Source organism: Xiphophorus couchianus, chromosome 3, assembly GCF_001444195.1.
Source record: "Xiphophorus couchianus chromosome 3, X_couchianus-1.0, whole genome shotgun sequence".
Taxonomy (NCBI): domain Eukaryota; kingdom Metazoa; phylum Chordata; class Actinopteri; order Cyprinodontiformes; family Poeciliidae; genus Xiphophorus; species Xiphophorus couchianus.
Window position 1 is genome coordinate 16,623,136 of NC_040230.1, and position 26,016 is coordinate 16,649,151.

General features: G+C 36.7%; 2 protein-coding genes across 3 annotated transcripts; both read left to right on the forward strand.

Annotated features, from left to right (window-relative positions):
- The first annotated feature begins 54 nt into the window (after positions 1-54).
- On the forward strand, positions 55-10,002 carry gpr20 (G protein-coupled receptor 20). The gene is made up of 6 exons (XM_028012634.1): positions 55-7,376; positions 7,621-7,887; positions 7,998-8,242; positions 8,412-8,496; positions 9,093-9,218; positions 9,388-10,002. Exons 1-6 carry the CDS (start codon positions 7,044-7,046, stop codon positions 9,571-9,573), a joined length of 1,242 nt encoding a protein of 413 aa, XP_027868435.1. The 5' UTR covers positions 55-7,043; the 3' UTR covers positions 9,574-10,002.
- Positions 10,003-11,675: 1,673 nt separating this feature from the next.
- On the forward strand, positions 11,676-24,626 carry LOC114142070 (solute carrier family 45 member 4-like). Of its 2 annotated transcripts, XM_028013126.1 has the most exons (13): positions 11,676-11,833; positions 15,624-16,357; positions 17,427-17,615; positions 17,711-17,896; positions 19,014-19,681; positions 19,890-20,039; positions 20,171-20,419; positions 20,890-21,009; positions 21,154-21,253; positions 21,405-21,485; positions 21,924-22,054; positions 22,682-22,750; positions 22,856-24,626. In XM_028013126.1, exons 2-13 carry the CDS (start codon positions 16,117-16,119, stop codon positions 23,027-23,029), a joined length of 2,358 nt encoding a protein of 785 aa, XP_027868927.1. In that variant the 5' UTR covers positions 11,676-11,833; positions 15,624-16,116; the 3' UTR covers positions 23,030-24,626. The 2 variants fall into 2 exon arrangements, with proteins under 2 accessions (XP_027868927.1, XP_027868928.1); XM_028013127.1 differs by lacking the exon at positions 11,676-11,833 and having other exon boundaries at positions 14,355-16,357.
- Positions 24,627-26,016: the final 1,390 nt, after the last annotated feature.

Genomic DNA, 26,016 nt, shown 5'->3' on the forward strand with positions numbered 1-26,016 from the left:
TAATTTGTAAGGAACAGGTTTGACCATTTGTACAGTTACTGAACTGTAAACATATTTTTCATAGCTTTTTTTTTTTTAAAAAAAGGAAATGCAAAAGCACATATGAAAGTGAAGGTGTTCAATGGGTTTTGAATTTCCAGAAAAAAACAGTCGTAAAAGTACTACACAGTTTTTTACAGACAAAACAAGAAAATACTTCCTGTTGTTTTTTTAGAGACATAAAAGACCCGTCAGTGTTCGACTTCCTGAGCCAAACAATTAGGAAATCACCAGGACTCTAAAGCTTGATTGCATGCCAGGAAAGCAGTTCAAGTATTTTGTTAAACTTCTTTGGACCTCGGATTCATCAAAAAGGTTTTTTTATATTAAAAGCTGCAAAAGGATTCAGCCTGTGTAGATGTTCACCTTCCTGGACGACAACCACCCACCCAGCCAGAGCTGCAATAGAGTGGTTTAAATCAAAGTATATCAATATTACTGAACATATTACTGAATGTTCTAGCCAAAGTGCAAACCCAAATCCAAATGAGAATCTGTTGAAAGACTTGAAAATAGTTGTTCCGTTACATTTCTCTCCCAGTCAGACAGAGCTTTAAATATTTAGTAAAAAATGACGGTCAGAAGCTGGAAAAAGTATTAGATTCATATTCCTACAGACTAACAATTGTAATTCTCTGCAAGGAAAGGTTTTTGTACATTTTATTGACTTGGGTTTTTAAATAAAAAAAATACATGCAGCACATTCGGTTTAAAAAAAAAAAAAAGTAAAATTTTACTATTTAAAATTTTACTTTGTGTTTCTAATGAAGCACATTGTTGTCAAGTGACAAAATGGTAAATGTTATTTATGGTGAGATAATATTTATAGTTACTGAGTGAGTCAAATAAATGAAAACCTCACTATCTTTAGACGAAATAGCTGCCAGTTCACAAGTTTGATATAAGTAAGACATTCTCTGTGATTTGGCAGCTTACAGGTTTAAATATAAACAGTGACAAACAATTTCATCTCCCTGTGTTGGAGGGCCACAAAATCAGCTCACATTCTGCTGCTGATTTAGTTATTCAGAGGGCTGAGGACAGAGCTGCAAACCTGCACTTTGTCAGGTTGACAGAGAATTAAACAGCAACTCTTGTGAGAAGCCACAAAGTGTCATCAGACATTTGTGTGCTTTATGAAATGTTAAACAGTCGTTAATAACGATCAGTTCACCGATGTAAGAGACATGACTTTGGAAGATGCACAATGCACAGACTGGTTTCTTGTTAAAAATCTGAGTACTGATACGGTAGATATAAATGAAAAAATCTCATCTCCACTGGGAAAGTCATGTGATGTGATGGCTCACGTTTCTTTTCTGCCAAAAGGGGCATTCTTTTTGATTTTTAAGAGAGTGAATGTTACCTGAACAAGTACTCGGTTCATCAGTCTTCTTACTGCCAAAATAACTGAGGAAAAAAGCCAGGATAGCCACTCTTCTCTCTTATTCTGTCCACTCATTCTAGTAAAAAACACAAACATCTGAGGTAAATGTCCATCTTTAAATATCTGTATTAAGACATATAAGCAGGCATGTTTCCCTATCTTTGTTCTGTGTCTGTCCCTGTCTTTCTTTTTGTCCCCATCCTGGGTAACAGGTTGATCCATGGATCTTCTTCAGACATCTGTTATTCCGGATCTTTCCCAGAAACGCTGACAGGTTATGAGTAATGATGATCCTCTTGCCAGGAAACCGGGACACACAAATCCGTCTCATTTCTCAAGATGGATGGATCATTGGTTCAGGGACTATTTACCGTGGCAATGTAAAAGTTTTACATTTTATATATATATATATACTGTATATATATAGCGCCCATGTAAACATAAAATATCTTGCAAACCAGTTGCTTCACTTGCATTTCAGATTTAAATACCTTACATTTATTTTTATACTAAAATCAATCCAATATTAAATTCTTTGCTAAGGTTTTTTTTTTTTTTTTGCATTATAGCAAACTGTCTCTGTAGTCTTATTAGGAAGCAGACACTTCAGCTGGGCCAGCACTTTTAACAAACCTGAGTGACTAAGGGAAAAACATGGTTTAAAACTGCTTGTTAGGGCTAATTTTAAGCGTTTATGAAAAACATTGCATTGAATGTTAATCTTTTTATTGTAGTTGTTAGCTATAGTCACAACAGACTAGAAATAAAATGTGTAAAAGGCTTTAAAATAAATGTGACCTTTACTGCAGTTGAATAATATCAGAAAAAGGTCGCCACTGTTCTTTATCAGTGAGCCTTCATTAAAATCCGCATCATTTTGTGTAGTGGAGTGATAAACACTGGTCCTCATCCAACCTCATTTCCACAGTTACAGATTAAAAGTTTTAATTATTACTCTGACTGTAGACATGGACACATTCACAAAAGTTGGCAGTTTCTTATGAAAACACATTTCTTTCTAGCTTGGCATACACTGTGTGTTTTCTTAGTTATACAGGACTTGTCAAGTGTAAGCTCTTACATTTTTCATAAAAATATTTAAATCCTTTTTAATGAACAAGAACTGCCAGGGATTCCAATAAGTGTGGCACCACAGCCTACACCTTTTTGCCCTATCCAGTAAGATATTTGTAGTTTTATTAGTGTCAGCTTTTACTACTTCAACCAAAGATCAACTTACCAGAGATTGAAATAAACACACCGAGAGTGTTATATAATTTTAGCCCTGTTCTCTAAAAAAGTACTTGTGCAAAACTGCACGAATTGTTGCTCTGGTGTTTTTGACTCAAATTACAAGTGTCTTTTATACAATACCTAAAATATATTCCCTACAAAAATTAATCATACTTAATTGGAAATGCCAATAAAGCAAAAGAAAAAAACCTGCTGTCGACTATGAACAATTTTTTTTTATACGTTCATCTTTGTGTGTTTTCAGTCTGCTTTTTTTAAACTATGACATCATTTATTGTTCTTTGTAAAGCTATGCTCCAACAAGGGTTACTCTTACATTGTGTGTGTGTGCATTGTCAACATGTCTATTCAGAATATAAACACTACAGAGACTTCCTGTCTGAGCACCAAACAGAGGGCTGCTTCAGAATTTGAGGAAGAAAAGTGGGAAGGCAGGGACACTGAGAGAGACCAGAGACTAAAAATGATGCTAAAACAAGAGGGAACAGAGGAAAAGCAGAAAATAGCAGTAAAATGAGTGAGACTCAAATCAAGAATCTACGGCAGAAGCATATTGGGAATTTTTATTTGCTAAGAAGGGATACAGTAAGAGATGACCATGTAAGAAAATAGAAATTATATTTCTTTATGCTTGATTTTTATGGGGAGATACTTTTTATTGCCTCCTTGCAGGATGAGTCAAAATCCTGATAAGTTGTTTGACTTGATGTCAAATTCAGTCTGAAAGGCTGAGCTATTTAAGACATGATTGGTGTTGAACTGAGAATGGTGCTTCCTTGGACATTGAGGAAGGATTTTTGGCTTTCGAGGAAAGGACAACTTTATTAGGACAAAGTTTTGAAGAGCCCATAGGTAGTCCGTCGTTTTTAAAAACCCCTGGTAAGTTAACATCAACATGGATGATCTCATTAAGTATGAAAGTTGCATTGTGTTTTTTAACAGGAAATTTACCCAGTGACAAGTTGGATGTTAAATATAAATCACAGAAAGGAAATGTTCAGTTTACCTGAAAGCGTCTTGTTGAAGCAATAATCGGAATACATTAGATCAGCGTGAGATTTCTGTGCCACCATCTCACCCTTTGTTTGTCTTCCTCTCAGTATTTTTCTGTCTCTCAGGCAGTTAGTACAATCATCCAAACAGGACTCCCACACTGCTGGAGTTTATTTGGACAATGTTGTTTTCAATCTGCCTCTAGGCCTTTTGTTTTCCTCTCAGTATCATTTGACAATTACCTACAATTAAGGATGCAATATGTGCAGTATAACCTGATCTATGTAGTTCGAATCAAATTTTTGTTCCCCCCAGGTTCAAAATTACTAACACAAACTCTAAAATGTTCATAGACCACCAGTTGGTTTTGCAAATGCAAACAATAACAAACATTTAAACTTCAGCATTTTTATGTGGTCTTGCTACTATCACAAACTCAGTGAAATTAGATAAATGACCATTTCTGGTTTCATAGATCTTTTATTTATCTGTTTTTGTGATCTCACAACTGTATTCAATTCTCAAAATGAGCTATTATTTGTCATTTACTCAGAATTTCCTGTGTTTCACTAATCTTCTTTGAAAGGCCAAAATAATGGAGAGCTGCAAACCTTTTCTTTGCTTGTCACTCATCTCTGTATAGCCTTTGTTTTTTGCAGTTGTTTGCCATTTCTCTGTGTCCCAGGACCTCCTTCCTAAGCTACTCAACTCAGCTGGAAAGTCAAATTGTTTTTCAGACTGCCAGGCTCCTGTGGGAACACTCAGTCCTTTAGAAATAAGTTCATACCCTTTCCCGATTTGTGCCTTCCCACAATGTCATTGTGAAGAGTGGAGAGGTATCTTGACCTTTTTATTGGGTATTTTGCAACAGGTCTGTGCTTCTCTATAAAAGAACTAGCCAATTATGTTTCTCAGGTTATATATGTAACAGATTGTAGAGCAGACAAAATGTATCTGAAGAGTTTGGTTTAGGCCCCATATGAAATTTAATTGTTGCATCAATATATAATCACATAAATAAAGTCACTACTTATACCATAGCTTATCTACAGCAACTTGAATGAATACTCACGCCCCTCAAACCTTTTTATATTTCTTGACATAACAATCACAAAGTTCAATATTTTATTATTTGATATTTTGTGGTAAACCAGCATAAAGTACTTCATAATTGTGTGGACTGTATGGCGAGACTATTTTTTTTTCACCTATTCTTCCTTACAAAATAACTGACACCAAGTAAGTTTGGAAGAAGAGCATCTGTGTACATCAGTGTTCAAGTTCACAGATATTAAACTGGATTTAGATCTGAACTCATGAATATGCTTTGATCTAAACTACTTTATCATTCATAACTCTATTTTGAAGAGATACATTCCTGTAGTGTGATGCTAACACCACAATGTTCTTCAGCATCATTTCAAAGAATGTCCATCTTCCTCATGATAACTGTCCCCCCAACATGTCTTTAGCAAACTGCAAGCAGGACTTCTCCTAGCTTTCTTTCGACGATGCTCCTCTTCTCGGCATTATAAGATAAAGGCCAGACTTCAGAAGATGTTACTGTAAGAGTCCCATTCATTTCCTTCATTGGTGCTAATGTACGGTAGCTGGGCTCGTTTTCATCCTGACAATGAATCACATTATTCATGGCTCACCCTCAGTTGAGCATATTATTCTCATTAGTCTGAGTAAACCATCAGCTGGTGATATTTTGCTGATTATTGTGTAATGAGAATACAAAAGCTAATCACACTCTGCCCTCTCTTTGATTCACACGAGCAATTAAACCACATTAGTCATGCAGGAACACGTGACATGCTGGCCTTCTCCTGGGATTTTGTTATTCTTAGAGAAATTAGAATTAATACAAAATGTTGTGTTTATTTTTTCATGTCATGGCAGATTTTCTGCTAGAATGTCTTTCTATTTGAAATTGATGACTAGAATTTCAGGGATTTTATCATCAAACTGAAACTGCTAAATGTGTTTATGTTGCATGTTGACATAAGATGCCCCTTTTGTCTTGCTTTAAATAAGCCATCATTATTATTGTTGGATGATTTATTCTGTACTCTGACTTTATAAAATATTGTCTGACATAATTGGAATCACGAAGACGTTTTATGTTGATAGTAAAATTGTTCTGGAAGTTGCACAAGCCACATCAATGACTCTTTCCACTGAATTATTACAAACTAACAGCTTAGCTAATCAAATTATATCGCACAAACCAGGAAGCTATAAATACCCTGTCAACACAAAAACAATTTCTACTCAATTGCATTTAGTTTATTTCAGCTGTGAGAACCATTTGCCATCTTTCCTCAAGGAAAATAAACACACACAGTCCAACTTGAGATTCACAACCCTTACAGAGTTGCAGAAGTAGGTGTTTATGAGTCACTGTAAGTGAGATAAAAACTACACAAATTTAATAATCAGGGTTTTTTTTCATATGAGTTAAAGAATATACTGTTTGTCTTTCTGATGAGAAAATGGAAATGCACATGCCAATGGCCCATGAGAGAGTATTTCTACTGGCAGTAAATGGTATATTTATTTTATAAATAGTTGCACCAAATAGCTCAGATATTGGTTTTAAAGTGGTTCTGTCAGTGCGGTTGTGCCAACAACAACAAGCATGCTGAGGTCAAACAGAGAGAGGACACGTCAAGGCAGAGGTATGTAGAAAAAGCTATTCCTGCTCTGATCTGCATCTTCAGATACTGAATTCAAAATCAAAAGTATTCAAAGCTCGCAAAAGTGGCTTGCAAAAGTATTCAAAGCTCTTGATTTTTTTTCTCATTTTTCACATTAAAACTACAAACTTGTTAAATTTGGTTTCTATACGATAGATTCAAATTGTGAAGTCGAAGGAAAACCAGACAATGATTACAATGTGTTTTTACAGATAAAAAAATTGACAAGAGCAATCTCATATCTCATATTTGTGTTCAGCCTTACTGAGCCAATACACAGCAGAATCACCTACAATTGTAAGCCTTATGGGGGTTTAACTCTACCAGCTTTGCACATTAAGATTTATTTTTGTATTTTTTGCAATTTAGCAATAATTAAGTAATGCTGGATACAGAGCAAGTGTGAACCTAAACCTTCAAGACTCCCTGTTGAATTTTAATCAAAACAAGCAAACAATGCTGTAGGGAACAGTTTCATTGAAAGAGCAACAATTTCAGGATAAAAAATCAGCTTACGGTAATTACTTTTGTTGTAAGTGTTTGAAGTTTTTACTGTCATGCTTGAAGATGAGGGGAAAACGTAACACAACAATGGTGAGTAACAACTGAGACTTTGGGTCCACTACTTAGAGGAATATTAGAAAATGATTGAAATTGTATAAAAAGACATGCATGTTGATATTTTAATGTGTGTTTTAATGTGTGTTCTTCTCTCTTACAGTGCCACTTTTTGTCTGAGTTGCCAGTATCTCCATTATCAACTTAACCCTGTTTTTACACGGTTAATGTGGGTCACCGCCAACATGATGAACTACAATAATACTGAATCCTGCCTTTCTATCAACACCTCATTTTCCACCCTGCCTATAACAAACACCCCAGCTAACAGGAGTGGCATGGGAGCATATCTTGAAAGACTGGCCCATTTAGACGAAGGACTGTACAATGATTTCTATGGCCTCTGGATTGCACTGATCGTCATAAACTCTGTCATATTCCTGGTAGGTTTTCACAAAGCTTCTTTACTGGCTCGTTTTCATAATGTTTATGAAATCTTCCTTATTTCCACTGCTTTGCAAAAAATTGCACACCTTGAACATTTTCATGTTTTGCCACATTTGCATTCACTTTACATTGGTGTGCAATATAAAATACCTTTAAAATAAACTGAGTTTGCACTTACATATACTGAAAAAGTTCCAGGGTGTTTTTCAAGGCACTGTATCTCCTCCGTTGTTTTTCCAGATGGGCATGGTGCTCAACACAGTTGCACTTTACGTTTTTTGTTACCGTACAAAACAGAAGACCACCTCAGTGATCTACACCATCAACCTGGCAGTGACGGACCTCTTGGTGAATCTATCTCTGCCAACCCGCATCTTGCTCTACTACAGCGGTGGAGCTTGCCTCACCTGCTCCTACATGCACATATTCAGCTACTTTGTAAACATGTACTGCAGCATCTTATTTTTAACCTGCATATGTGTCGACCGTTACCTTGCCATTGTGCAGGTGAGTTATTGCCAATCATTTGTCTCAGTAGGTTTTCTAAATATCAGTGCTTCAACCTGGAGATCTTAAACCTAGATGTTTAAATGTCTTGCTTTCCCGTGTCTTTACAGGTTGAAGCTTCACGTCGTTGGAGGAACTCCAGCGTAGCCAAGCTGGTCTGCGTTACCGTCTGGCTGTTTGCCATCGTGGTCACATACTCCTTTCTCTCCACTGCATTCCAGCACACAGGCTGCTGCATCTCAAAGCTCCTCTTCCTCACAATCACTGAGTTCTTTTTACCCCTCATCGTCATTGTGGTGTTCACTCTTCGCATTATGTGGGCCCTGACAGACCACCGACTCATGCAGCAGAGCAGGTAAAAGGCAAGCAGAAGAATAGAGAAAATCGGAACTTTTTGCTACCAGTTGACATGCATTAACCAAAACAAGTGAAAAATATAAGAGAATTAACTTACTTCTGAAGCTTTGGAAAATCCCTGATTGTATCGACTTCAGCTTATCACATTTCAGATTATGTTTCTAAAGGAAGCGGAGGAGAAGAGCAGTCCAGCTGCTGACTACTGTGCTGATCATCTTCACAGTCTGCTTCACTCCCTTCCACATCAGACAAGTGAGTAAGATATACATCCACCCATCTATCTGCCCATCCATCCAATCATCCATCCATTCATTCATTCATAGCCATACATTCATTCTGCTATTTATATTACGTCACTTTTGACAATTTAGCATCAGACCCATTTTTACAGAATACAACAGAGTCAAAATCTTATCCTCTTTCCAAGTTTAATTAGCTGAACTTAAAAACAATTACAAACAACTGGTTATTATTTTCTGAGATTTATTTGTGAACAAATCCAAAAAAGCATCAAATTGAGAATTATCTCACTGACTGGTCTGGTGAGTCGAGTTTATTTTGGCAATTCTAACAAAACCTGAAACATGTTCAGTTAAGACAATAAGAAAAATCTGTATTTCTACAGACACCTCCAATTCAACACTATTTACACACCCACTATAATATGGACAAACAGTATATATCTTTAAATTAAATGTGAAATAGTGACAAGATATGGGGCTATAAATACATTGGATTCTTAAAGTTGGCAACAAAAATGTGTCTGTCTCTGCAACAGGTTGCCTGTGCTTAAAATATGACAGCTTGTGACCAGAGCTGAGTGGATTTGTATTTTTTTTTTATTGTAGGTTTTATTGTATTTCTACCCTGACATGCCCCATCAAGTGATCGTGTACCACTTAACCGTCACTCTAAGTAGCATGAACAGCTGTATGGATCCAGTTGTCTACTGCTTTGTAACAAATAATTTTAAGGTGAGTCTCAAGGTTCTGTCTAGCCACTCTTCTTCATTACTATATCCGCCTTGAAATCTGTGCTCTCTGCCACACGTCTATCCTTCCTTTAAATCATGATTTGTTTACCCATCGGTCAATCATGCACTTAGTTAGTCACTAAATTATTTACCACTGTTATTGTCCCCAGGCTACAATGAAACACATTTTCCGTCGTGCCGAGCCAGAGCAGACCAGTGGTGACATTGTCAGTATGCAGCACAGCTCCAAGGCCTCTGGGGGAACAGTTAGCGCCATCACCAATAACAGGATCATGATGACCAGGATTCCCAGCATACGACTGAGAGACATTTTGGATAACAATCATACTCAATGAAACTGTGCTAGCAAGAGGTGCTTGGTTTTACATTTGACAGAGATAAATAGTTTCTTAAAACATCTGATCATTAAAATATGCTTTCCCGTGTAACGACCGTGTATCTTCACTTATAGTCAAGATATAAGTTTTTAATATGAGCTCTACAGCAAAAAGAAATATATGTGGGTGTGACTAATTATGGGCAATGACAAGAGACAGATTTTGTTTGCAACCAACTTTCATCATGCAGAGCCATCATCATCACTCTGTTTTCATCTGGTGATGTTGCTTCTCAGAAGACTAATAAAGGACCTTTGTATCATTGCTTGAATGAGTTAAAGGATATACAATGAAGTCTCATTGAAGCTTCTTCAGATATAATAAAATGTATTGACCTGATTGCATTTAAAAATAAAAGTGTATTTGCCTTGTAGGCTAATGCTTTTACCAATGCTTCCAAAATAAGTTTTAAAAAAAATCCCTACTCTTGCCCTTACATAGCTATTTACACAGTAATTGTACAATGAAAATGTCCCTCAATCTTGAATAAGATTTACAGTTTAGCAATAAATTTAGTACATCTGTAACAGTTTAATCTGTTATGCAATTTAATCTGCATAACAGATTAAATTGACATCTGTTATGCAACTGATTTTAAAAATTGTAAAGATGACATAAAAAACTGCTCTTGTGAAAATGGTGATGAATGACATTAAGATAAGTTGCACTCTTTTATGTACTGATCATTAATTTTTAGAGTCCTTAGATTGACTTCTTACAGTAAAGAAATATTGGTCTATACAAAAATATGAAGGACATTTTGTATGGTTTCATAAAACAATTAAATTTAGCAGATTATTTAAACATATTATGGAATAATGTGTGCTGTTTAAATCATATTATTTGCCACTTTATAAGTTTCACCAGTTCAATTTCATATTAACACAAATAGCAACTCAGTCAAGCACATGGCAGAAACTCAATGTATTTAACTATCTAGACGTGAAGACTGTTGTTCAAATAGAACATCAGATTATGGGCAAGAGGCAACTAAGTGACTTTGAATGTGACATGGTAGTTGGTGCCAGATGACTTGTTCTGAGTACTTAAAAAAACTGCTGATGTGCTGGAGAAAGATCCAAAAAAGAGAAAATGTACAGTGTGCTATACAGTGTTCTTCAGATGTGTGGATGAAAACACCTTGATGACGTCAGAAGTCAGATGAGAACCATACATTTCAATCTACATCTTTTTATGAAATACCATCTCAACACCCCGAAGCAGAAGGGCTACACCAGGTTTTCACCCTTGTAGGTTAAGAACAGGAAACTGAGGTTGAAATTCACACAGGCTCAGCACAAAATCAGATAAAACTAGATTACGAAAGTATTGCCTGGTTGAATGAGTCTTGATTTCAGCTGCAACAATCAGATGGTGGGGTCAGAATTTGAAATACACATCATGAATGCATGGATCTAACCTGACTTTTATCAACATTTCAGTGGTGTGTGGTGTAATGATGTGCATAATTTTGTTGTTGTTGAGCATACACTCATTATAACAAGAGCCTGGTTATAAGAAGATCTTATAACCAGGGATCTCTAAGTAGCTTGAACACATACTTAGAGAGTACAGCACCTTAAAAAGGATGGACATTTGTGTCATGGATGTGAACCCCAAAAATCTACTGCAACTTTTTTGCTATCATTTCAATATATTTAAACCTGGAAATTATTGCTGGGGAAGAGGGATGTGTGAGTGTCTTTCCTCCACCTGATTATTCTGCGGCAAAGGTAATGGAATAGATACAAAAATATTGGCGAAATAAAGTATCATGTTGACAGGGTCACATTTTTGCTACAAAGGAACTTGTTAAACTAAATTTCTGCAAAAAAAAAAAAAATCCACAAAAATAAAAGTATTACTCAAAACAGACTCTTCTCCATATCGGTAAACTTTTATATGGTCAAACTCAAACATATTTTGTTACAAAAGAGCAATTCAAAGATTAAAACATATCGTAAGTAATTTAATAGTTTGCTTATTTATAATATCTTGACGTCACGGTGAACACCGTTGTCCACACCCCCTCTTTGTTACTGTGGAAACCAATAAAATAGATGAGTGGAGCGCGTGTATCAGACAGTCAGTGAATTCGCTGGAGAAGCTTAGCCATGACGCTAGCCCGATTTTGACGTTTTTATGGGCACATTTGCGGAAAGAAATTCAAAATGCTGCAATAGTTCTATGCTGTAAAAAAAAAAGAAGAAATTCCCAGGTATGTTCTATCTTTTTGTGGTTTCACAGGAAAGAGTCTTTTGGTGTTAAGTCGTTAAACGCTTGCAGTCGAGATATATTTTAGCCAGCTTAGCTCGCCAAGGTAACGTTAGCAAGCCAAGGTAGGGTTAACGTCAGCGTCCCTACGGAGAGGTGTTTTTACCTGTTTCCATGTAAACACAGCAAAGAGTAAAAAGAAAACCTCTACAAACTCATTGTGTGTACTTGGGGTGAGAGGCAGGAGTTACAAGTAAAGTTTTCTAAGGCTTTTCCCCCAGCAAAACAAGTCTTGACAAGTTTATGAAGCGCTCCTAACTAGTACATTCCCTTTGAAAGGAAACTTTTAGACAGTTTTTTTTTTTTTTTTTTTACCTGGAGGAGCTCTCTATAAGATATGTGTATGTTATATTTACGGACACGAGTTTCGTTTCTACACGCAGCAAAATAACTACTGGAATGTCGCACATCTGTAGTGGAAAAGTTTAAACATTGACACACAGTGAAAGGGAATGATTAAAGTGTGGAAGTCAGCAGAAACATCCGGGTGTGAAATATATACATTGTATCCGCCACAAAAGAATAGAAATGCTTTAAGCTCACTATCCTCAAAGCTAAACCTGCACTGCCCTTCCAGGTACGTGATAGCATTGAGATAAATCAATTTAAACAGTGAACACTTACGTAATGGACAGTGTTATAGTACGTTTTATTTTTTGTTTCTTAATCCTCTGATGCATAACATATTGACTATACAGTCTTGCACGAGTGGGTCTTTTTGGACCCGTGTTAGAATCAATGTGCTTTTATGCTATTTTTGTCATTTTGATTCAAAAATAATGTGTTGTATAATACTTTCTGCTGTGTTTTATTTCACACAAGAATTATTTCATGTTTGAAATATTTTCATTTTTCACTTTTTTTAAAGCATTTTTAGAACAATTTGTGGAAAATTTGTGACAATTTGTATAACATTTTTAAAACGAAGTGACAACAACAGCAATTTTACAAGAGCAATGTTGGAACAATGTCAGCGCCTATTATGTGTGAGGGGTTGTGTGTGTGTGTGGGGGGAGAGGGATGGGGGTGAATATAAAGAGCATGTTTCTTGAAACTAGCTAGCTAACAAAGATAGCTAACATTACTGTCTGTATTCTATTGTTCTATGTGTATCAGGCATGTGAGTGTGTGTATGTATGTATGTGCATTTATTTATCTATCCATTCAGCCATCCATTCACCAATCCATCCATTGATTCATTCATCTTCTTCCTTTTATCCGGGGTCGGGTCACAGAGGTAGCAGCTTCAGAAGGTAGGCCCAGACTTCCCTCTCCCCAGCCACTTGTTCCAGCTCCTCCGGGGGAATCCCAAGGCGTTCCCAGACCAGCTGAGAAACATAGTCCCTCCAGCGTGTCCTGGGTCTTCCCCTGGGCCTCCTCCTGGTGGGATGTGCCTAGAACACCTCACCAGAGAGGCGTCCAGGAGGCATCCTAACCCGATGCCCGAGCCACCTCAACTGGCTCCTCTCGACATGAAGGAGCAGAGGTCCTACTCGGAGTCCCTCCTGGATATCTGAGCTTCTCACCCTCTCTCTCAGAGAGAGCCCAGACACAGTACGGGGAAAACTAATTTCAGCCGCTTGTATCCGTGACCTCGTTCTTTCGGACATGACCCAAACTCATGACCATAGATGAGGGTAGGAACTTAGATCGACCGGTATATCAAGAGCTTTGCTTTTTGACTATTCTCTCTCTTCACCATGACAGACTAGTACAGCGCCCGCTTCACTGCAGACGCCCGCTTCACTGCAGACGCTGCGCCAATCCGCCTGTCGATCTCCTGCTCCACTTTGGGCAGGATATCCTCCCTGACCCGGAGAAGGCACTCTATACTTTTTCAGCTCATTTATTTATGCATTTATTTATATAGCTATGAATTTTTATTTCATTTATTGAGATGATAAAAGAAAGAACCTTGAACACATTGATCAACAGGTTTTGCATGCCATTCAACACATTCTCTCTCTTTTGGTTTTCTCATCCAGGGTGTCAGACACACACAGCGACACACAGACATGCACACACAAATAATACATATGGACAATAAAGTATAGTCAGTAATGTTAGCTAGCTTGGTTAGATAACTGGTGTTAGCTAACTTTGATGAAGGCTGATAGGTTGATTTGTGACAATAACACTGTCACAATATTGATGATTGACACACACGCACATTTGTGAGGTAAAAAATAAAGATAATAATTATATGTAAAAGTTCTTGCTTTGTAAAATATTATTATTCAGGGCTGGCACTTAGGACTCAGTGTGTATGGTTCACAAAAAATGTGTTCCTGACAGTCACAGTTGGTAATAAACAAAGAGTCCCATTAAATTCCTTAGGAAATGAATGCGGGTCATTTTGGATGCACTTATAGTAGAAAGGGGTAGTAATATAAAACATGATATTTCTTAAGATATGTAAAAGGTAAATTAAAAATTGTAATTGCATAATATCAATAACATGTTTTTTGAGCAATACATGTTATGAAGTGATGAAAACTTTTCATCACTTGAAAAGAGTGTTGAAAACTTTTCATTTCAAAGATATTGTAAAAAGATGACTTCACCGGGTCCAAAAGGACCCACTTATGCATCAGAGGGTTAATCTTGTGCTTCATATATCAGGTTTATGGTTTGATGCCTTTTGTTTGAGTTTACAGTCTGTAGAAAGACAATCTCAAGTTTATGCATGGGAAAAAAGCTTGAACTTTTGGCTATATCCAGTTCTTTCCTAAAATTGATTTGCATCATATTTTATGTCATCTATTTTAGAGCAGGGCTACATTTTTCTAAACCTCAGAGGAGTTCTTATTTCCGATTATGGAAGCCAAAAATATAAAAATACTTAGAACACACTGATGCTTTCAGGGACAGTCGCTTCCAAAAGTAGTCACACCCTTCGAACATTACCACATGTTGCAACTGCGCACTTAAATGTATTTTCTTCTCCATTAGCTTTGGTAGTCTAGAAATAGAGTTTTTTGCTCGTTCTTCTGTACAAGACAACTTAAGAGCAGTCGTATTAGAATGAAGTCTTGCCACAGATTTTTAATTGGATTTTGATTTTGACTCGCTGGGTCATTCAAACAAAGATATATCTAAATAATTGTACCTTTTATTGTAAGATTAGCATCATTTTTCTGATGAAAGGTGAACCTCCCCCACGGTTTCAAGTTTTATGCAGCCTTTAAGAAGATTTCTCTCAGTATTGCCCTGTATCTAATTTCATCCATCTTCCCATTAACTCTGACTACCTCCCGTGTTCCTGCTGAAGAAACTGTAGGGATGTTGTCCTCAGTGTTTGCAACTCTTATTTGCAAAGACAGTTTTGCATATAGGAAACAGCTGTATTTGTGAGAATAAAATCTGGACTATGTTTACTAACTGTGTGACGTCTGGAAGTGATCTTGCAGGATTTCATTTAGGGCATCGAATTAGAAAAAAACATGCATTCCACATTTCTCAAATGTTTCATTGTAAAAAATATTTTTCTTTTGCTTCCGTGATGTACTACATTGTATTGGTGCATCACCAAAAAATCCACTAAAATATAATGAAAGATATAATTGCTACAGGAAAAAATGTGAATACGTTCAGAAATACAAAAGCTTTTGCAAGGACTTGTGTTAAAAAGGTCAGCACTCACCTATTGTTGTGTAAAAACAATGTGTTTACAGATTATCTTCTGTTATATGTTGACCCCTGTCACTGGTTCAACTGACTTTTGTTTTTTCCAGACATCTGCCATTTCCTGTCCAGGTAGATCTACACAAAGTTGGAAACCCTCCAATTCTTTACCTGGTTTTCTACAAGCAAAACAACTGGAAATAATAAGAATACAACTTCTTTTCAAGTTTTTTATTTATTTATTATTATTACTACTTTTTTTTTTTGTGCAAATGACCTTTAGGGTCTCCATCACTTCGCAGTTGGACTTAAGAACCATCTTTGCTGATTTTATATCAGTGTAATGGCTACATGTCTAATCACTATTCATGGCATATTTATTCCATTACAATGATGATTCATTTCTTTTAACTCAGTATTTCTTAATGCTACATGTGTAATTTTTAGAAAAATAAACTATTCCTACTCAATAACTGAGCAAGAGTAGTGCTATGGACATGTGTATTTTTAGTATTATCATTTAAAAATTCTTTTGGATTCCTCTAAAAGAGTGGAGTTCTTGGGATTTGAAGGAAGTTGTGAAACTAACCACAAACAGTTCAAATGAAGTCAGACCAAATTGAAATGGGAGGAGAAGATGAGGAACATAAGGCCCTGGACCTTCCTGATGACAGAAAGCCCAACAGAGTCATGAAAGATAATAAAAGTGAGGATGAAGAGGAGGAGGGAAAAGCAGTTCAGATTCCCCGATATCGCTGGGTCATGCATGCTGCTGTGATGTTTGGACGAGAGTTTTGCTACGCCATGGAAACCGCTCTGGTGACACCAGTTCTTCTACAGATAGGTAAGCAATACTGTCTTTCTTAAAGTCACACTCCTGTCTTGCTGTATTAAGTGAGTATGTATTATGAAGTTGAGAAGAAAAATGTTTAATTTACCCATAGAACATGCACTCATGTAGTTTGGCCACTGAACTGGTTTGAAAGATGCAAAGCACACATGGTACTTTTCTACAAGTCCAATCTTGCAGTGGGTAAAGTTACTAGACTCGCTCTGCTTAAGTAGCTTAGTACAGCTGCTTCAGTATAATGTTGGTGCAATTATTTTAAACTTATTTTGACAAAAGTTGCAGCTATCTTTTTTTTTTTTTAGGTATTTCAACGACCTAATTGTGACCAAATTCCTCTAACATTGTCAGGACATTAAACCAATTTGGCCCACAGTTGGCCATATTGGTGGTGTTTGTTCATTTTCTTCATTGGAGTGGTTGGGTTTGAATGCTTTGAGTTTTACACAAGTCTTCATGATTAACAGTTCTCAGGAGATACTGGAAAATATTTTGCAGTTTGTTGTCATTGGATTAGACTGGATGTTTCCGTCGTGTCTCCCAAGCTGCACCTCTGTGTTATGTAACAGTAGTACCCACTGAGGGGCTTTAGCATGGTGTTGGATGTCAACTTTGCCACCATAGCAGAAATGAAACAAAGGCAGTTTCCCCTGTCCAGGTATGCCAAGAATGTGTAACACAACACATTTCAGGTTCACCGTGTTCTACTCTTCTGGTGTATTAAATTTTATTTACTGTGTTTTTGTGCTTTATTTAAGGCAATTTATTTAAATAAATGACTTTTTTTTTGGTGAGGGGGGATGGGGTATGTTTTTCCTCTCTTAGTATTGTCAGTTAACCTTTTACATTTATAATATTGTGATATTACAGACTGAAGCAGAATACAGAATCTAAATGTAATGCTTTAACACTTTGAAGTGTCTAAAGAAGATGAACATATGTCTTAACGTTTCACATTAGATCTTTCCAACAGATAAAATTTAAGCCTTATGATTCTACTGTAAAGTATTATTTCGGGCATAATCTGAACTGTTTTATTTGAGTGACTTCACTTTGTGTTTTCTAGGTCTTCCTGAGCAATATTACAGTTTAACCTGGTTTCTCAGTCCCATCCTGGGTCTTCTGTTAACCCCGCTGATTGGCTCAGCCAGTGACCGCTGCACTCTGCGATGGGGCCGGAGGAGACCATTCATTCTGGCTCTTTGTACAGGAGTGCTAATAGGTGTGGCACTATTTTTAAATGGATCATTGATTGGTAAGACAGAGTCTCAGACGAAGTCACCCCTCTGCAAGGATTACAGTTCTTACAGGTTAATCCACTTTGTATATATTTTGTTTTCTTTGTTTCAGGCCTTTCTATTGGTGACATCCCAAACACCAAGCAGCAGCCAATTGGTATTGTTCTTACTGTTGTTGGTGTTGTGGTGCTGGACTTTTGCGCTGATGCCTCTGAGGGACCAATCAGGGCTTACCTTCTTGACGTTGCTGATACTGATGAGCAAGACATGGCTCTGAATATACATGGCCTGTCTGCTGGTAAGGCATTCCTCACACGTTTACATTTCACTTTATTTGGTATTATTTCTTACACCCTTGTCCCTAGTGGGGTCAGGAGGGGTGCCGGTGCCCATCTCCAGCTAACGTTCCGAGCAAGAGGCGGGATACACCCTAGACAGGTCGCCAGTCTGTCGCAGGGCAACACAGAGACAGATGGGACAGACAACCATGCACACACACACTCACACCTAGGGAGAATTTAGAAAGACTAGTTAACCTGACAGTCATGTTTTTGGACTGTGGGAGGAAGCTGGAGTACCCGGAGAGAACCCACACATGCACAGGGAGAACATGCAAACTCCGTGCAGAAAGATTCCGGGCTGGGAATCGAACCCAGGACCTTCTTGCTGCAAGGCAACCGACTGTGCCACAGTGCAGCCCCCATGATTAACCAATTACTGAAATAATTGTCAACTAATTTAGCAACTATTAATTGGAGTATACAGACACAAAAAGGTAAATTTGCTGAAAGAACACCCCACTCAGTAATTAAGATATAAAACCTTTGTCTGAAAATGTGTTCTACCCAAAACTCCTCAAGGTTTAAATTCTGCAAAATAAATAAATAAAAATATTTTTCAACAATCAACTAAGCACCTGTTGCTATCAATTATTAATGGGTTAATACAAAAACTAGTCATAGATTAGCCCAACTTTGTATTGATAAGTCGAGAGACCAGAGCTTTTCACTTGTTGATGTTAGAAGTATTTGTTTAGCTGCAGATGTCTTTTGATACAACTGACCAAATGCTAACTAAAGGAATTGATGAGTTTTAGGCAATAAAATGTTTATTTTCTTATTTGAAAATAAATTATTTGTTTATTTGCATTTTTTATGGGTTTCTAATATAAAAGAGCTTAACTGATAAGGATATATATTGTCAGAATAATCGATAGAATAACCAATTACTAAAATAGTCATTAGTTGCAGCCTTAGTTTGAATAATTTTGCAAGGCCAAGGGTTTTGAATATTAGGATTATGTAGAATATTTAATTTCTTTATAATGTAATATGTCAGCATGAACAAATCTTAGTGTGAATTTAAGTCACGTTTTTATTTTAGGAATCTTTATTGTGCTTTTTCTGGTTTTCCAGGACTTGGCGGAGCAGTTGGCTACATGTTGGGAGGCCTTGACTGGACCGGCACTGCTCTGGGTAGAGCATTTAAGTCACAGGAACAGGTCTTGTTCCTGTTTGCTGGGGTTATCTTTATTATTTCTGTAACATTGCATATGCTCAGTATCCCTGAGAGGACTTTTTCTTCAGCCAACCAACTGAAAGATGGAGAAGATGATGAGTCTACCAGTCAGTTGTCTGTAAAACTGCCTGGCTGCACACGACCTTGTCTCATTGCAATTGCAGAGGAAGATGCTTTTGGACCAGCCTCTTGCCAAGAGGAGAAAGAAATGCATCTTGAGGAAGCAGAAATGGATTTCCTAGCTGTGGACAGAGTTCGGAGTAAAAGTGATTCAGTTCTTGCCATGCCAGATGCTACAATCGAGTTAGACTCTGACCTTCACCTAGACAGGCAGATTTTCTTGCCTGAAGTGCCTTTAATACCAGAAGATCTGGACAATGCCTTTAAGCCATCAGACACCGGTATGAAGTTGTCATCTCCTACTAATGACCCCGCCTCTCACACTAATGGGGGAGTGTTTGTAGAGCCTACAAATACAGATGTGCCTCAAATAAAGGATCCAACAAATGGCCAGCTTTTTGTCCCTCAGGCCAGTTCTGCCTCAGAGAATTCACACGTACGATGGGTAAGATCATCCACTGTGAATACAAATGTTATTTTTTTTTACTTAAAATCAGTTTGAGAACATAGCTAATCTTGTAAATTGTCTTTATGAACTTAACTTTAGTATGTACGACTCTGCCTAGACAGAAAACTAACGTTGCAAAGTGTAGAAACCTGTGACATTTGTTTGGATTTTTAATTGGTACCTCTGCATCTCTCTCTTCTTTTAGCATGAGCTAACTGCTAACGGCACCAGTGCTGGTTTGCCTTCCTCTCAAGCCTTGAATACAGGTAAAGGCCACACCTCCACCAAACCAGGGACCCGCACTGGCAACACTTCAGTCTCATCACGGCAACATCCAGCAACCTTCTACAGACAGGTAGACTTATTTTATTTATTTTCTCTGTTTTATTTAAGGAATTTAGTTTATTATTACATAATGACAGTTATTACAATATCTAATTTCCCTTTGATTCCCATGATTGACACTGGTTCTTTCTTAATCTTCAGCCCTCCTTTACATTTTCATACTATGGTCGAGTGGCATTACAACGCTATAGACTGAGACGCACAAGACTCACGGGCCCTCGGCCAATCACCACCTCCCGTAGTCTGACTGATCTGCGAGGCATCCGGGGACCTGTGCACAGAAGAAAGAGGCAGCTGTCTGCAAGTAGCCTTTCATCTGAAGGCTCCAGCAGTGTTGGGGAAATGGAGAGGGGTACAACTGTGAAGCTTCTTTGGCTATCCATGTTCAAGGTGAACTAAACTTTGTACTGTTGTACTTTAGTACAAGGTTACCTATACAAAATTTGAGGGAAACTTGTGGTTGTGCATTAAAGGAACCTGTCTTGTGGAGAAGTCAGTGTTTAAAATGGGTCTGGAAAGGTATGGAATCGAGATTAGTATGCTCAAAGTCTGGAAAGGAAATAAGAGCTCACAGATCGATCGTTCGCTCGTTCATTCATTCTATTCTTGCATTTGTACATTCTTTGATGTATTTAATCACTAGCTTTCCACCATTTATTAGGCTTTCCGTTCCGTTATCTCTGATTTATACAGGTCCCGAATTTAAAGCCTGATCATCAGTAATGCTTTTTATTGATTTACACTAAAGTTTTGTTTTTAAATCTTTAAAAATTGTCATGAAAATTTGAGCTCACAAAATGTAAAAACTCTGATTTAAGCTTTAGGCTAATTGTCACTCTTTTTATTTCCCTGTTCTGCAGATGCCAAAGCAGCTCTGGAGACTGTGTGTTTGTCACCTCCTTACCTGGTTCTCCATTATAGCTGAAGCCGTGTTTTACACTGACTTCATGGGTCAGGTCATTTTTCGTGGGAATCCTAAGGTAAATGCATACGTCTTTTTGTTCTCTTAGATAGAATATTGAAATTGTGCATCATATATTATTATTATTATTATTCATTTATGTTCCATTCAAGCTATCTAGTCTCTTTGTCTTGCATTAAAACCTGTGTCCGGCTTTCGTCAGGCACCAGGCAATTCCACAGAGCTACAAGACTATCACAGAGGAGTACAGATGGGGTGCTGGGGGTTGGTGGTGTATGCTGCAACTGCTGCTGTCTGCTCTGGTAAAACACCAACCCTGTTTTTCATCTTGAGAGTACTGAGCACTGAGCAAGTTACCAAATTACACAAAAGGAAGTTGCAGATAATACAGTTAAGCTTCCTTTGTTGTCCCTTTAATGTGTTGAATAACCAAAAACTTCTCCCCTGTTCCAGCTATTCTTCAGAAGTCTTTGGATAAATTTGATCTAAGTATTAGGATCATCTATGTTGTGGGAACTTTGGGATTCTCAATGGGTAAGTCAAATGGGCTGCAGTATAGTTTCATATGATGCGTCAAACTTGTATTTGTGTTCATTCAAAATCCTTCAATTTTTGCTAAAGTTCTGAGTGGGACTAGAGAGCATCCACTTTTTTAAGTACAACATTATGTCAAAATTGCAGCAACAATTACAGATAAATTGTTGCACTTATTAGTAACAGTTACTTAGCATAACCTTTATTAGATTCCACTGTTGAGTGGGAACTAGACATTGATTGGGTTTGGTTTGACATGGTTTTTGATGATTGAATGATCTAATATCTTCTCAAAGGGAATGGGACACATGAAATAATCATGTTGACATTCTCACTTATTTTGTATTAAACCCATTTGTAAAGTCTTCCTAAATTTGGTTGCATTACATTATTATTAGGAACTGACATCTTTGTTACATTGTGTTTTTCTTTCTTTAGGAACTGCAATTATGGCAATATTCCCTAATGTTTACATTGCCATGGTGATGATCAGTACCATGGGAATCATCTCCATGAGTATCTCATACTGTCCCTACGCTTTACTTGGACAGTACCATGAAATCAAAGAAGTAAGATCAGAAACAAGTTCACCACACATTGTTTTGATTCTACATTTTAAAAACAATTATTCAACCGAAAATTTATACATAAATGTCTAAATCTTTTTAGCTGTAAGCAGTTCTATGATTCACTTTTGTTTTAAAATAAAACAAGATTTTTCTGTAAAGATTGGCAAGGCAATTTTTTTCTATGGCACGTATCAGCAACGTAGCAATTCAAATTACACAATTAAAAAGAAAATAAAACAACAGGCAAGTCATTATGTTGCTGTGAGAGGTTAAAACAGACTGCATGTCTGCATGAGTTGCAAAACAATTGGGTTTTATCACTTGATTTAAAGGAACTCAGTGTTTCAGCATTTCTGCAGTTTTCTGCAAGGTTATTTCAGTATAGTGGAGCATAAATGCTGAAGGCTGCTTTCATGTTTGGTTTTGATTCTGGGGTTGCAGAGTAGACTTTAATCATAAGACCCAAGTGGTCATGTATATTGATACAATGACAACAGATCTTTAATGTATCTTGGTACTAAGCCATTCAGTGATTTATAAACGTACTTTAAAGTATATTTTCTGACATGCAGGGAGACAATGTAAGGACTTTAGATAAATATTGACCTTTTTTTTTTTCTTTCTCAGTACATTAACCATAGTCCAGCCAACACTCGAAGAGGCTTTGGTATAGACTGTGCTATACTAACCTGCCAGGCAAGTATAGTTTTTACTTTCACTTAAAAATGATCAGAATTTAAAATAAAGATTTTGCACTTATAGTTCTTGACATGTGATGTTGTGTTTTTATTTTATTTTCAGGTTTACATCAGTCAAATTTTGGTTGCATCAGCTCTTGGATCTGTAGTTGAGGCTGTCGATAGTGTACGTGTCATTCCAGTTGTTGCCTCCGGCGGCTCCTTCCTTGGATTCCTCACCGCTTGTTTCCTAGTAATTTATCCTGACACAGAGCCCAGTAGTTCTGTAGATTATTAGGACTCTGATGCTCTACCTGGAGAGGAGGGTCAGAATAGTAAAAGGACCAGTGTCTAGAGACTAGCTCTGCTCAACTTCACAGATCAAACCAGAGAAGACGCTGTTGCCTAGGGGTAGAAAAGTACTGCCATGATGGATTGACTCAACAACCAAAAACTGCATCATGTGTAAATTATACCAAACCTTGCTGGTGTGCATATGTGATGGGCTGTACCATGTGGAGCAGCAAAGAAACACAAAGAAGGAAAACATAACTGAAAGATGATATTCCATCTAGTAAAAATGTAGGATTGGTAGATTTGGATTACTAATGTAATCTAAATGTGAAGTGGAGGAAATAATATAAAAACAATACCTGCTTGTGCTGCTCTGTTTGTGGAGTTGTTACCTCAACCCTAAGAAAAATAATGTTTAGCCAGTAAGTCAGAACAACAAAGACCAAGCTGCTGGTCCAACTGTTGAAATTTATTTAGTACAGACTACTGGAAGCACAAAGCACTTTGATTTTTTTAACAGTGCTGCCACTCGGATGGTGCCAAATATCACCAATATGTCACATTTTACTCTGCTGCTGCTTCAAAACTGCCAAATGGACAATCATAATGCTGTAGAAGGGATACTTGGTGCAACCCTGCATATTTTCAGATTAAATACAGATGTATATATTTATTCCACTTTTTGGTGGACTTCATGGACATTTCACTGCCATTTTACAAAAGCCAAAAAATGTCAAAAGGTACAAACCTTTTGAGTTTATTCTAGTTGCATAGGTGTTATACAATCAAACATAGGATTTTTCTTTACTTACACTATAGTTAATAAATGTGTCCATAATGGTTCATTTAAGCAACATATTTGAGCCTCCAGAGAGTTATTTCCATTTTTTAAATCAAATTTGTGATGATTAAAAGTATATCTCTCAGGGTGTTTTGTAAAATAAAATTGTGATTGCTGGGCTATTTTGAACAGTTTGTGTAGAAAAGCAAATTTTTGAATGTCTATTTCAAATCTGTAAACCATATTCTTGAAGATGAGCAGAAAGGAAGTGGTTAATTGGAGCTGAGTAGGATTTATTGTAGTTGTATCTTTGTGCATTTCCTTGAAAGCAAACTGACCTTTACCCTGTTGTGCATGCTTATGAGATCAGCTGATCACTGTAAATTGGTCCTCTGTTAGAGAGCTACACCAGGGAATACATTGCTCCAAAATAATGAGCAAGAAAGTTAAAAAAAGAAATGCATGATTATACAGAAAGCATGTTTGGTATTTGGCTCTTATTAAACTATTTTAAGTTTCCAAAGTGCATTTAATAGTTGCAGAACATCATTAAATGTGTGAATTCAGAAAGTAGGTTTTTATAGTCTGATGTAGTGTTTGTGTCATTTATACTGTAACATCACACGGTGCATTATTCCCAAGCATCTGTGCTGAATGAAAGTGAGGATCACTTTGCATGGCTCATCTGCAAAATTAAAAGTATTATGATTGCTCAGCTCAGGAGAAACATCAGACCTGATTTCCTGTCTTATGACATTAAAGGTTTTTCTGTTTTTCTGTTATCTTCTGTTGATTAATAGTAATGAACAATTCAAAAACACTTTTGTTCTACTTTGGTTACATCACACCTTTGTCAAAAATAAAAAATCCTTAGTAGCTTATCGATAATGTATAGAAACTTGGACTTAAATTTTCTGTAATCTGAGAAAACGGAACAATGTTTTTAATGCTTTTAGGGTAGTTCAATTATCGATTTTTCCAAAGATTTTTTTCATATTATCTTAGAACTCCCATATTAGTGCGAAACTACTTGCTTTGTATATTGCAATAGTTATTTTTTGATATATATATATTTTTTTATCTACAAAATGAGCACATTGTGTGTTCTCTAAGACTGATTTTTGGTTCTGTATGCTGATGTACAGAATTTTGTAAATTGTCCTGTTAATTGGAGATAAATAGGCAACATCTGTCATCACAAATGAGTCCAACAGTGGTCCAGTTAATTCTTCAGTTTCTGTTGTTGCACAAGAAACTGAGACGGGGAAAGATATGGGGCAAAATAAACATTTTACAATTTCCAAGAAATGTCTTTTATGGCACAGTCAACATTTCTAACTCCATAAGTTAAAGCTGTACCAAATCTTTTTTTCTTTTTTTTTCCATTTACAATTGGAAAAAATTACAATAGCTACATGGTGGTGTATGGTTAAAAGTTTTCAGACTTGTGTTCTGTGCACAAATGTCACACATTTTTTTGTTTGTTTTTATTTCAAATTTTTATAGTGCAAATGATTGAACTTAGTTTTAAAATTTAAGAATTGGATGCAAAACCTTTGATTTGTAGTGGATTTTCTTTCATGTTGTGAGGTCGAAATTATGTATGCAAACTCAAACATGTGGCTAAACGTCCCTCAGCCAGTCGCAGAGAAACTTAGTAATTTCTTGTAGCCATAAATGAGGAATTAGTCTAATTCTGACCAAACTTTTCACAACTCTGGTTTTTACCTGCATATTTTGATGTGTTGTTTAGAGAACATCTATAACATCAATCTTTTGAACCAAATCTTGACAAATGCATTGGTTATTATAGTCCAAAATGTTGTCCATGAAAGTTTCTGTTCATCAGAAACTTTTACAAAAACTAATTTAAAATCATGAAAATGCGTAAAATGAACATTTCTTCGTGGCTTGTTTGTATGTAAGAAAGACATGTAGTGTATATACTGAAAATGAAATGCTTTATGTTTGATTTGCAATGTGTTCACATTTTATTCATTTAACAGAAATTGACTATTCAAATGTAATTGATAAACTGTCGCCATCTACAGGCCACATTCAGTCAGTACAGCCTGCTGTTTTGTTAAATCTTCATCAACACGGGGTTCTTGTGCGAGACTGTAAAGTGATTTATAACGTGAAACGTCACATAGATACTATATTTTGCAGCACCAACGTAATATGTATTATTTTAAATATATAAATGTCTT